The sequence below is a fragment of the Phascolarctos cinereus genome, unplaced genomic scaffold (genome assembly GCF_003287225.1).
Source record: "Phascolarctos cinereus isolate Bilbo 61053 unplaced genomic scaffold, phaCin_HiC Scaffold_5;HRSCAF=322, whole genome shotgun sequence".
NCBI classification, from domain to species: Eukaryota; Metazoa; Chordata; class Mammalia; order Diprotodontia; family Phascolarctidae; genus Phascolarctos; species Phascolarctos cinereus.
This window is the reverse complement of record NW_027555958.1, coordinates 110223562-110237345: the sequence shown is the minus strand read 5'-3', so window position 1 is coordinate 110237345 and position 13784 is coordinate 110223562. Positions and strand designations below refer to the sequence as shown.

The window sequence follows — 13784 nt, the reverse complement described above, 5'->3', positions numbered from 1 at the left end:
AGGAAGGTAAATTTTGATGGCCAAAGGCTACCTGTCAACTTGGGGTTTACTGCTTAGATTCCTTGCTTAAACCCAGTTCACTCTGGATCTCATGGATCAGACAATACTAGGTCCCTGCCCAAGCACCGCTTAATAGTTATATTTTGGGCCCTCCTGGCTGAGTGAATGTAAATAGGAACTGTTTCTCTTCTGGCCAGTAACCCTAAGGGTCTTCCCTTCCTAATTTGATTTTTTTTTTAATTAAAGGGGCCATCCCTTGACTCACTTCCTAAAGAAGCCTACTCATTGAATGGGCTTTGCCTCACTCAAAGTGAGAACCTGAAAAGACCTTAGCTTAAAAGGGTCAGGGTCTCCCACTGTATCCTGGGCCATCTCCAGTCATCCTGGTGAATATCTGGCTACTGGACCCAAATGGCTCTGGAGGAGAAAGAGAGGCTGGTTACTTTGCACAGGTCTCCCTCCCTCAGATCGAAGTCAATTGCGAGTCATGTCATTATCTCCCTAATGTCATGGTCTTCTTTGAGGACAAACCACATAACCTTTGGAGGATACTATGAAGAATGAATTCTCACTCAGAAATGGTCCTTCCTAATTTCTCATAATTAAGTTTCAGTGGAAGTTAAGCTTCTTCATTTTCAGGATAACATTATGCAACAGTGAGCATAATTTTTTTTTTTAAGACTTGTTAGGCTATGTTGTACTGAACCAAATATAGGTTTCCTACTGTAGGGATATACTTTGTCATGTTAAATTTTTTAAAGTTAGCTTCTCTCAAAGAATGTTTTGGAAGGCCTGTCAGTAAGCTGGGCTTCTTCTGCCTACGATATCATGTTCTGTATTTCAAAACATGACCAGAACCATTCCCTACTAAAATTGGATACTGTCATTTGCAACATTAATCTTCTCCCACTGACTGTATGTGCCCATTGAAATGCAAATATTTGTACTGAGGTTCTTTAAAAAATAAAAGAGCTATTATTCATTGCAATGGATTAATTTTTTTTCCTAAAGGCATAATGAGAAAAAAATCTGATTTGGACAATAGCAACAATTCAAAATGCTATTTATTGGCGGGAAATTCGATTTAAAAAAACATTTCTGTTTCGAGTATCTGCTTTATAAGAAATGACTTTATGATATACCATAAAGGAAGTAAAATGATGAATTTTACCTGGTTAGTAAGATCTGAGCATGGTGAAAGCCTAACTTAATTTAGGCAGCTGTGGCAAATATTGAAGGTATTAGTTTAGATTTTCTAAGGTGAAAATAAGTTCTGAGACAATCTTCATTACTGGAATGCTTGTTGGGTTTCTGAAGCTTTTTAGACTGAGATACAGCTTATCCACCTCACTACAGGTCAGAGAATGATTATACTAGCATAGCTACTTTTATTTCAGTTGGTAAGCTATTTGATTTAGAAAATCTTCAGCTTCGATTATTATCCTTCAGTAAAGGTTATTCGTTTGCTACTTATACCTTATGCATATACACACATGCTCTTTAAAAAATAAGTCATTCAGTAAATCTTTATTAAAGTGTCTATGATGTTTTAGGCACTGTACTAGAAACAGTGATAAAGAGACAAAGTAAAATAGGTGTATACAAAACAGATACCAGATGATTGGGGCAGGAGGCTTAAGAGCTGGAAAGATTGGGGAAGGCTTTTTATAGATGCTTGAGATAAATCTAGAAAGAAACTAGAGAGTCTTAAGAGGTAGATGTGAGGAGGCATAAGAGCCTAGGCTAGGGTATGTTGTGGAGATAAGATTTGGTAAGTGATTGGCAATGTGGGGTAAGTGAGAGTGAGGAGTTGAGGGTAACTCATGTTGCAGGCCTGGGTGACTAGGATGGCATTGCCCTTAAGAGTAATAGGGCTGTTTGAGTGTTTTATTTCTTCTTCTGTTAATCTGGATAATTTATATTTTTTTAGATATTCATCCCTTTCATTTAGAGTTACAAATATTATATTGTCATGTAGAAATATAAGCAGTTTAACCTTATTGAACCTCTCGTGTTTTATCTTTCTTATTTCTTGATTACCCTTTTATGTTTTCCCTCAGTCTTGCATTTGGAGATAAAAATTTTTATTCAGCTCTGGTCTTTTAATTAGAAATGCTTGAAAATCCTCCATTTTGTTAAGTATCCATTTTTTCCCTTGAAGAATTATATTAAGCTTTGCTGGATAGGTGATTCTTCATCGTAATCCTAATTCCTTTGTCTTCTAGAATGTCATATTCTCAGGTCCTCCAGTTTTTTAATGTGGAAGCTGCCAGATCCCTGGGTAATCCTGACTGTAGCACCATGATATTTGAATTGTTTCTTTTTGGCTGCTTATAGTACTTTCTCCTTGATCTGTGAGCTCTGGAATATGGCTATGATGTTCCTGGGAGTTTTCATTTTGGGATCTCTTTCAGGTGGTGATTAGTGAATTCTTTCAATTTTTATTTTGCCCTTTTGTTCTAGTATATCAGGACAGTTTTCCTTGATAATTTCTTGAAAGATGTTGTCCAGGCCTTTAAAAAAAAAAGTAACAGCTTTCAGGTAATTTATTACTTCTTTTTTTTTTTTTGGTGAGGCAATCAGGGTTAAGTGACTTGCCCAGGGTCACATAGCTAGTAAGTGTCAAGCATCTAAGGTTGGATTTGAACTCAGGTCCTCCTGACTCCGAGGCTGGAGATCTATCCACTGCGCCACATAGCTGCCCCATAAGTCATTACTTCTTCAATGATCTCTTCTAGATCTACTTTCCAAGTCAGTTGTTTTTCTAATGAGAAATTTCACATTTTCTTCAGTTTTTTAATTTTTTTAATTTTGTTTTATTGTATTTTGATGTCTCATAGAGTCATTAGATTCCACTTGCCCAATTCTAAGTTTTAAGGAATTATTTTCTTCAGTGAATTTTTGTACTTCCTTTTCCATTTCACCAAATCTATTTTTTTAGGGAGTTATTTTCTTTGGTGAATTTTTGTATATTTTTTTCCATGCTGTTGACTCTTTTTCATGATTCTCTTGCATTACTCTCATTTCTTTTCCCAATTTTTCTTCTACTTCTCTAATTTGCTTTTCAAAATCCTCTCAAAACTCTTCCAGGAGTTCTTTTGGGGCCTGAGACCAAATTATATTTTGCTTTGATGCTTCACATGTAGCCATTTTAACATTACTGTCCTCTTTTAAGTTTGTGCCTTGATGTTCCGTGTCACCATAGTAACTTTCTGTAATCAAGTTCTTTCTTTTTTTGTTGTTTCTTTCTTTTTTTTTTTTTGCTCATTTTTTTCTGCCTATTTTGTGCCATGGTATTTTTATGTGAATGTTGGGCTCTAGTTCTGCAATGTCCCAAGCTTCTTGTGCTGGTGCTCAGGGTTTTGCTGCTGGCTTTCACTAGACTTCAGAGTCTAACTTCTGGTTTGCATTGGAAACAGGGCCTTTCTGCTGGCTGGCATGGGGGAGGGATCTTATTGCTGGTCTGCCCCAGGGGTAGGACCTCACTATTGGTCAGCAATGGAAGTGGGTTCTCACTGGTGGATTGCCCCTGGCTCAGAACCTAACTGCAGACCCCCTATGAAGCTGACCATTGCTGCTGAGACCTAGTTCTCCTACCACCTCAGTGAGATAGACTTGCTGTACTGGCAAGCTGCTTCCCTGCTCCTAGACCGGTTCTGAGTCAGTTTTCAAGTTGTTTAGAGGGGAATTTTGGGAGGTTACAAGGAGTTCCTTCCTCACTCTCTTATCTTGTCACACCAGAAGTCCAATTGAAGGATTTTTAAGGAAGTGGGAGACTTGGCCCTGTTTGTAGGCCACTGGGATAGGATAGGATGTAGATAGAAAGAGGTTGAAGATTATAGTTAAGATGAGAGATGATTGTGATCTTTTCTGCTGGAAAGTTTGGGGTATATGCAATAAAGTGAGGGGTTGGCCTTGGTGAAAAGAAGGAGCCACCTCACCAAAGACCAGAGTAAAGGAGAAGAGCACTGAGGAACTGCATGATTTAAAGAGGAGAAGAAAGGAGCACATAACAAAAGGCCTCTATTTTCCCAGTAAAAAAAAAAATTCCAATAAAAATTGCAAGATAGGTAACTTCTAGTTGAGTGTATGAGTGAAAGAGAACCTCTCTTTTTCTTGTTTGTTTATCAGGTTGTCCTATTGCCTGGTTTTCCAAATCCCATCTCATATACCCATTTATTTTTGCAATGAGTCCCAGGGAAAATTGGGGCTCTGCTACAGACTTGTGTTTCACTTCCTATTGCCTTGGCAGCGGTAGGTGAAGAAAATTGTAGATTGAATGGCAACCATATACTCACCCAATAAGATTAAACCTAGTGAAAGTTAGAATTACTGTTTCTTCCATTTTCTTTACAAGAGAAATAGGCAGCAGGATAGAGGGGTTTTCTCAACTCAGACTCAGACTCTGGGCTCAGGGTTAGCAGGACACTCCAAGTCTCTGCCATCAGAGGCCTCAAGAGCAATAATAAGAGAGCTGCTTGAGATAAGGGGCTCTCATTTGCCTTTCTTTGTATCCCCAGTACTTAACACAATGTCTGGCACACAATAGATGCTTAATAAATGTTTATTGACTGACTAACAACCTGGACCCTGCTTTCTTCCTCAGATGGTTAAACAGCAAACACCTTCAATGCAGCAGAGGGTGATTGAGTACTTCCTATGTGTAATGTACTATGCAAGTTGCTCCAGGAAATGCAGAAACCATCTAGTCCCTCCCTTCATGGAGGGACTAATCTAGTGTCACAATTTAAATACTGTTTCAATCATTTTTGTTTCTTCTGTTCCAGTTCTCATATTTTGGTTTTGCTGATATCATTTTTCTGTTTTTCTCCCAAGTATAACCAGTTTTAATTCCCTTGTTTCATATTCACATAGAGGTTTCAATCCCATTACCTTTACCTTTCTCAATCCTATCTCTCCTGCCAAAGTTACCTACAAGGACAGATTAGTTCTCCACAGTTGGGTTTCTGAGTTATATGAAAGTAATTAAGCCTATTTCATTTGGTTCCTTAACACAGTTTCCAAGGTCTTTCTTCATTCTATAATCTTCTAGGAAATTCTTTCTCTCTAAATAATTAGAAGCAGCATTTCTTTCTTTGTTGTAAATTCCCTTACCCTGCAAAAAATTTCACTAGTAACCATCTACAGGAAATATATGCACTCAGATTAAATATATAGCCCAAATAAAATTTTATTTATCTGTTTTCTCTTTCTAGGCAGCAATAAGGAAAGAGTTAAATGAATTTAAAAGCACAGAAATGGAAGTCCATGAAGAGAGTCGACAGTTTACAAGGTGGGTTGATCAAACACTTTTTATCTTCAAGCCAGCTATTAAAAGTTTTGAAACCCTTTTTGCTTTTTCCCCAAACTCCAAGTTGAAGTCCCAGAAGTATTATTATTTTAGTAATCATTATAAATGAATTAATATGGCAGTTTGGGAGAGAAACCTGGATAAGTTTTATTTTAAAATGTCTTGTTTTTAAGAACATTAAAATGACTGCAATACATGTATAGTAATACTAAGATGTCTTCTTTTAGAAGAAACATGAATTATTTTAAAATAACATGATTTTGTTCCTTTTCCTCAGCTACTCATCTTAACTTTTTTTTTCTTTTAGTATCATTTCATGGGCTCTAGCCAGGGATCATGGCACAGAGGATTATCGGATCAGATTTGAAGTCAGGAAGACCTGTTCAAATCCTACGTTAGACACTTACTAGCTCTATGATCCTAGGGAGACCACTTAACCTTTCTGAGCCTCACTTTATTCATCTGTATAGTGGAGATAATAAAATAATCTACCTCATAAAGTGTCTGTGAGGATCAAATGAGCACAATTATGTATGTAATTAATTATGTAATTATACAAGATGCTTTGAAAACTTTGAAGTGCTATGTAAATATGAACTGCTATTATTATCATTGATATCACTTACTCATTTGTTATCCTGGTTCAGCTATAACCTGTTACCCAGGAAAGAAACTCTTCCTTACGAATACTTTGAAAACTTTGGGGATTATGGAAGCAAGCCATTGGCTTCTGGCATAGTTCAGCCATAATGAGACTTCAATTTTAGTGGCTCCTCAAAGAATTATTATAATCCTGCTCTTTTTCTTTTGGGCATCCAATACTATATAATTCAAATTTATAGCATTATAAACACACACATACATTCTGAAGATAGACACTCAACCTGTGATTTCACTGATATAGGGAACTCTGGGATAAGGAAATTCCTTGTACCATCACAAGTTGGCACCTTCTCTGCAATTTAACAGTCTTAGAGAGTTGCATAGAGTACTAGCAGGTTAAGTGATTTGTCCAGAGTCATATAGCCATTGTGGATCAGAGTAGGGCTTGAACCCAGGTCTTCCTGACTTGAAGGCCCACTTGTTATCCGTTACATCATGCCGCATTTACAAAATACATATATGCTTAGTTTTATCTAGCAGATTTATTCCTTAAAATTTGCATGTGTAGATTAAATTTGTGAATTAAATTATCCAAAATGAGTTATAGCTTGCTATTTCAAGAAATTCTCCCTCGAACATTGCTTTTGCAAACAACAATTGTTTGTAATGCGAACAATATCAAAATGTATCCATTTGTAGGTAGATTCAGATTTTCCTATAATATGATTCCGTATTCATAGATTATTCAACCTGGAAAGGGACCTTAAGTATTATCTAGTGTAGCCTCATTTTATACGGAAGAACCTGGGACCTGAAGAAGTTAAGTGACTTGCTAATGCAGTTAGTTAGGAGCCCTTAGACTGGAGCACTGATTCGTGCATTGGTGAGTCCCTATGTATGTGGCTGTACTTGAAGCCATTGTAAAGGTTCCATGTTCAATGTGAAACAAAGCTATAATTCAAGTCATTCTGTTATTTCTAGTAATAAACCCAAGGGAACAAGTTTCAGAACAACCATTTTATAGCAAGTTCTGCTTCACAGCTAATATTCTAATACATAACTTTTTATATTATTATGTCCCCTGTTAGTTTCCCTGCTAGAAACCAAGTACTAGCTGGTTTTTCCATCTCCCATGCACTTAAGCTCTCCTTCATGAGTTGTCTTCCCTAGTTAGAATGTGAGCTTCTTCAGATCAGGGACCATCTGATTTTCCATTTATATCTCTATATATCTCTAGCTCTTAGCATGGTACTTGGCACATAGTAAGTGCTTAATAAATATTTTTCCATCCCATCTATCTATAGACAGATGTGCCATGGAAAAAAATAGGGCTTCTTTCTACTATTCGTAATCTCTGAAAAATTGTGAAGAATGAGAGAGCCTTCCCAGGATTGGAGATGGGCAAATACTATTTTAATTTTCAGAAAATGGAAGATGAATTCTTTTTCAATTAAAGAATGATTATCTTGACTGTGATTCCTCAATAAAAGTGTGGAAGTTATTAATTATTAAAGGAAATTATTTGTGAGCACTGAGAAATGAAAGTACTAATTATGTTAGAGACAGGATGGTTTTGTTAAAAACAACTCATTCTAGATCAATTTTATTCATGTTTTTGAAAGGGTTACTGTACTAATAGATAAAGAAATGACATAGATTTAGCCTTCCTACGTTTCAGCAAAGCAGCTGCCAATTTTTGGTGCTTTCATTGTGGACAAGATGGAGAGATTTAAACTAGATGACAGTACAGTTAAGTGGTTTCAGAATTGTTTGAATGGACTTTTGTAAGTTTGAAAGAGCAGTCATTAATGAGTTTATGTCAGTTGGGAGGCAGTCTGTAGTGGAATACCTTAGGGATCAGCTATTAGTCCTGTGTAGATTAGTATTTTTATTAATGACTTGGATGGACAGATATATGGCATTCATGTCAGATTTGCAACCGAGATAGTTAACATGTTAAGAAGTCAATACCCAAAAATATACTGACCAGTTAGAATGATAGGCTAAATCTAAGAAGAAATATAACGGGAATAAATATAAGATTTGGTCAAAATAAAACATTTTACATATATTATGTCATCTGATCATCACAACAATGCTCTGAGATAGTTATAATTATCCCCATTTTGTATATGGGGGAACTGAGGCTCAGAATGGTTAAGTGATTTGTTAACGTAACCCAATTAGGCTTGGCAAGAACCAATGACTGAAATAACAGAATAGTGGTCAAGTGAAGTTGAAGAAAGGTTGTGAGAGATTAATTAGAGATGACAGAGTTCATAACTGCTGGCTTCAATTTTTTCCATAAAGTGTAGCCGGTGAGGTCATCTAGAAGAGGCCAGGAGTGATACTGGGGGCTTAAAGTAAATGAAGGTTTGGAATATCTGTTGTTTTTATCCATTGTGAACAAAATAGATAATATTAGATTTGGAGGAAGAGAAACTCAGTTTTGGCTATGAGAAAATTATTTACAATGTGATTTTAGGAATCTAATATTAAAGGTTAGCATTTAAAGTTTTTTAAAAAGAATTAGCTGCATAAGCATTTCATAAAGAGGTGTAGCAAGATAATAACAGTTCATATGAACAAGATCTCAGATTATATCAAAGTATAAGTTCAGTGTGAATCAGTAGCATGACCAATTAAGCTACCTCAGTCTTAGGCAACCATAAGAAAGATGGGTTGAGAGAGAGAGATAGAGAAAGAGAGAACAGCTGTAGTTAGTGATGGTTAAACCATTTCTGGAATATTGACTTCTGGATTCCACATTTTAGGAAGGACAATAATAACAAACATAATGATGAGGGAGCTGGAGACCATGTTCTACAAAGTTCAGTGAAAACAACTAGAGATGTTTAGAGTCAGGATGTAAAGAGAAGATGGAAGAAGACCAAGGGAGAATGTGATAGCTGTCTTCAAATATTCTGAAGAGCAGTCATATAGAAGAGGGATTAGGTTTGTTCTACTTGCCTCAAAAGAGCAGAACTAAGAGCAATAGGTCAAAGTTATGGCATAGGTTTGGCATAAGGGAAAATTGCCCAAAGCTTTGAGCTGTCCAAAAATGGAATAAGATGGGAAAGTGATTTCCATTCATTAGATGTCTTTTAGTAGAAGCCAGATAACCTCTTCTAAGGAATGTTATAGTAGGGATTTCTGTGCAAGTACATTCTAATTCTGAGAAACTTTGGGTTTGAACTCTGGTTCTGTCACTCATGCCCTGTGGGTGTTTAGACAATTCAGTAACTTCACCTCAGTTTCCCCATTTATAATATCGATGATGTTGAAGCAGGATCTCTAATCTTCAATAACTTAAAACTGCTCTAAGACTTTTAGAATACCCTATATATAGAAATGTGTATATTTTCAGTATGCTATCTTATTTTTCACTGTAGGACATGTGTTAGGCCCTAATTTGAACCCATTTAGTACCAATTCCTGTTCCCTCCCCTCATTCTTCCCTTCCTCCTCCCCATTTAAGGCAGGATGTGTCAAAAGTGAAATCTGGTCATTGTATTCATATGTATTCTATCATATTTGGCGTTTCTTGTATGCATGTTATAAAAAGTAAAGTATAATTTTAATAAACAACTAAATAAACATGCATACTCAATGATAAGTTTTCATTTTAATTAAGACCAATACAATAAACATTAAGCACCTACTCTAGAGATACAAAAAACAATCTCTACCATTAAGGAGCTTATTGTTCATTTAGCGGCTATAACATGCTGAGTGTTAAGTAAATACAAAGTAATTTGGGGAGTTCAAGGGTGCTAAAGACTGGAGGAATCAGGGAAAGCTACACAAGGGATTGTGAGAGGCAGAGATGAGGAGGAAGCGTGTTCCAATCATGGATCACAGTTTGTGCAAATACACAGAAAAAGGAGACAGCATGTCAGTGAGTGTATCCATCAAGATTTCAGCACTGAGGGGGCAACTAAGTGGTGCAGTGGACAGAGCACTGGCCTTGAGGTCAGGAGGCCCTGAGTTCAAATCCAGCTTCAGACACATAATACTTCCTAGTTGTATGACCCTGGGCAAGTCACTTAACCCCAATTGCCTATAAAAAAAATTTTCAGCACTGAGAATGTGTTTGGGGGGGGTATGCGTGTGTTAGAGAGAGACAGGATAGGATAGGGTAGGGTAGGATAGGATGGAGTAGGAGCAGGGATACAAGTGGAGGTGTTAGCCTTGGTCAGGTGAGAGATGGAAAAGGAGATGAAGGCATTCAGTACTACTGGTTTCAATTTTCACCATAATGTAGGCAATGAGGCAATTTCAAAAAAGACAAGAAGACAAAGTGGTATTGGGAGATAAAAGAATGAAGGTTTGGAATATCTGCTCTTTTCATATACTGTGAAAAAATATATTTAGAGGAAGAGGAACAGAATTTTATCTATGAGAAAATGTTTTGCAGTCTGTTAAAAAATATCTAGGATAGAAAGCAAATTTGTAAAGATTCTTCCAAATATTTTTCACAGTAACCAAGTCTCATAAAATTTATTTCCAGATTAGAGGAAATTAAAATAGTCATCCCTAATAAAGCTATTCCTAAAAAAAAAAAAAGTTGTCAGGGAAAGAAATAATCACATTTAAAAGAAGAAATTTAGTTTTCTGATGTATGCCCTGAATGAGAATGAAAGGTCACTTTTTGAAACTAGAAAGGGAATAATGTACCAAGACATACATTTTGAGAATTTGAGAATACTTTGGCTAAAGACATTAGACCCTGTTGCTTGGCCTGGCCCTTTAGCTTTTCAGAGATTATGAATGGTAGAAAGAAGCCCTATTTTTCCATAGCACATCTGTCTATAGATAGATGGGATGGAAAAGGGCCCTATAGTCTAGAGAAACAGTATAGCTCTGTATCTTTCTTTGTCAGGATGACAGCACTACTTTACCCCAAGTATTCCCATTTAAAGTTATCTACTTGTAAATTCAATGCTCTTGGTTATGTGATAGTTGCTCTGACTTACTGACACTTGTGTGCACTTTAAGAAGTTTGCTCTTTGGGATAGTGTTTTGAAAATAATAATTCAACACCTTTTTTTTCTAGCATTTTAAACTAACTCCTTCTTTATATATAGCTCTTGATCCAATTCAGCAACCTTCCACCAAGATATGTATCAGTTGTCATTAAAGGCTCCATTTCCTAATTTATTATTTATGTAAGTTGAGAATTTCCATACAGTAGTTTGTTTTTTTTAATCAAGTTCTGGTAGCTGATAATATTGATGTTGTATTTTCTCCTTGAAGATAACAATTCTGAATCACTCTTTGGGTTGTGCCCTTTAAATTGTATTTCTGGTAGTGATAAAACACTTATAGTCGATATTCTGTTACCGATTTCTCTAAGTGACTAGTGGCATGCATTTGCAAGAGAGCTAGCTGGTATTAAGAATGCATTTATGGTCAGGAGATGGAATGTTAGGAGCATCCCATGAGAGAATCAGACCTGTCACTTAAGTTTTCATTAGAGCTATGCTGAAACTCATGGATTCTCAGACCATACATCTCAACACTTTTGTGCATGTAATTTCAACATTTTAGTTTGGGGTTTTCTTTTTTTTTTTTTAACCCTATAGTGACTATCCATCACAATTCCAGAAGAACAGAAATCACTTTGAAGAGTCATCAAGATCAAGAATGAAATTGTTTAGGCAAACATAATCCACTTCATTCCAAAACTTTAGAATATTCTCAAACATATAGAGGCAAACTATAAAAGATTAAATTTTAATTAAAAATTAAACTATATAGCAAAGTATAGTCAGACAACCACAGACTTTGTGTCTGGAAGGAAACTCTAGACTGTCTGGTGTAACCCCTAGCTTTCATGAAGGTATAAGGTACTCTCCTCCTGAGATATACAGATAAAATGAATTATTCTGTAATTCCTCAAAATGTATATGAAAATATGACAAGGAATTTTCTAGGGGGACCCACAAGGAACTGTTAATTTACCTAAAGAACAAGGAATTGTGAAAATTGAGAAAGCTATTATAGTGGTCTGTTGGCATGTGCTTCTTACCTGAGATGGTCACTAATTAAGTGTGCCATAAATGCAAGGAATGTGTACATGAATATTAGAGTATTAACTTTTTAGGCCCCTTGAATAGAGATGTTGTTATTCAGTCATGTCTGACTCTTCGTTACCATGTGGCCCATACTGTCTATGGGTTTTTTGTTTATTTGTTTGTTTTAGCAAAGATACTGGAGTGGTTTGCCATTTCCTTCTCCAGTGGAGTAAGGCAAAAAGAGGTTCAGTGATTTGCTCAGGGTCACTCTGCTACTAAGTGTGTGAGGCCAAATTTGAATTCAGGTCTTCCTGACTCCAGGAGCAACCATGGGGCCACCTAGCTACCTCCTCTGAATAGACGTAGTGATAACAGCTCACAGTTAAATAACACTTTAAGGTTTGCAAAGCACTTTATATTTCATTTGACCCTCACGATAAAAATGGAAGTTTAACATAGTCAATAGAGTAGCCTTGGAGCCCAAAAGACCCCAGCTCAACTCTCACACCTGATACATACTGGCTATGTCGCTTAGCCTCTCAGTGCTCTAGGCAGCTCTTTCAGACTACAGGTCACAGAGGAAATGCAATCCTTCACTGATAGTTGGAGTTGCCTCACTTGGGAGTTCCTTAAACTAATGAAATCACAGGTCTAGTTCCTATCCCTAGCCTTACAATACTGGGAAGTAGGTTGCTATTGTTATCCCCATTTTATAGATGAGGAAACTGAGGCTTATCAGATTTAAGTGATTTTCTGCTTACGGTCACACAGCAAATGTTTAGAGCAGTGCTCTATCTACCATACCATGTTCCTTCAAATAATAACAGCATACATAGATATATATAGCACTTTAAAGTTTTCAAAGCACTTTATATATCCTCATTTGTTCCTTGTAACAACTTTGTGAGGTAGATGTTTTTAATCCCCATTTTGCATATGAAGGAACTGAGGGATCAGAAAGATTATAACTTCTCTTTGGTCACATAAACTATTCAGTGACAGAGGCAGGATTTGAGCCCAGGTCTTCATAATTCCACACCCAGCATTCTATTCACTATCCTATGCTTACTTCTATCTTAAAACTAAGTTCTATGGTATCAAAGACTGGAATTAAAAACAACAACAACAACAACAACATGGGAAACACTGCTCTAATCACTTGCATAATGGCACAGATCTGTATGCTGAATTATTAAATGTTTACTATTAGAAATAGTCTCCTAAGCAGGAGGGCTCACAGCTTCTCAGGTTAGAATACACTATAATGAGCTAACCAGAAATATGAAATATGCATAGAACATGTGAGCTTACTCACAAGTACATATTATAACCAGAATGATTCTCTATAAACTTTCAACCAAGTGGAAATGAATTGGTCAGTATTTAGTTGAAACATAAGTAAAGGAAATGTGGAGAAAATAAACAAGACTATGATCTTGTGAATAATTTTAGATGGTCACTTGGAATGACTGCAGAAAATTGACAGTAATATCTATATTGCCATATAGAGGCAGCATAGCATAGTAGCTAAAGAACTAGCCTAAAATCCAGGAAGGCCTAATGTTCCAGTCCCATCTCTGATGCAGACTGGGTCTGTGACCCTGGGCAAAGTCACTTAAGCTGTCCATTCTCTAAGAAACTCTCAAAGACAATAAAGTGCAAAGAAGGTACAGATCTACATTGGTAGAGTGTGTTTACTCACCTGGGAATTCCCTGCAACAAAGAAATCATAGGCCCAGTCCCTATTCCTATGGTACATATTATAGATGATTCATCTATAGGAACTATAGTATTAGCCAAATTCCATAAAGATATAATAAATTTGTTCTTGCTTAAAAGTATATGATGGGAAG

General features: G+C 36.4%; 1 protein-coding gene across 4 annotated transcripts in view; it reads left to right on the top strand.

The window, feature by feature from the left end:
- PHACTR2 (phosphatase and actin regulator 2) overlaps positions 1-13784 on the top strand; it is a 353184-nt gene that overhangs the window by 327014 nt on the left and 12386 nt on the right. For all 4 annotated transcript variants that reach the window (XM_078155095.1, XM_078155097.1, XM_078155096.1 and 1 more), the window contains one exon: positions 5217-5293. In XM_078155095.1, coding sequence (XP_078011221.1) covers positions 5217-5293 — 77 coding nt within the window. The remainder of the gene's footprint in view (positions 1-5216; positions 5294-13784) is intronic.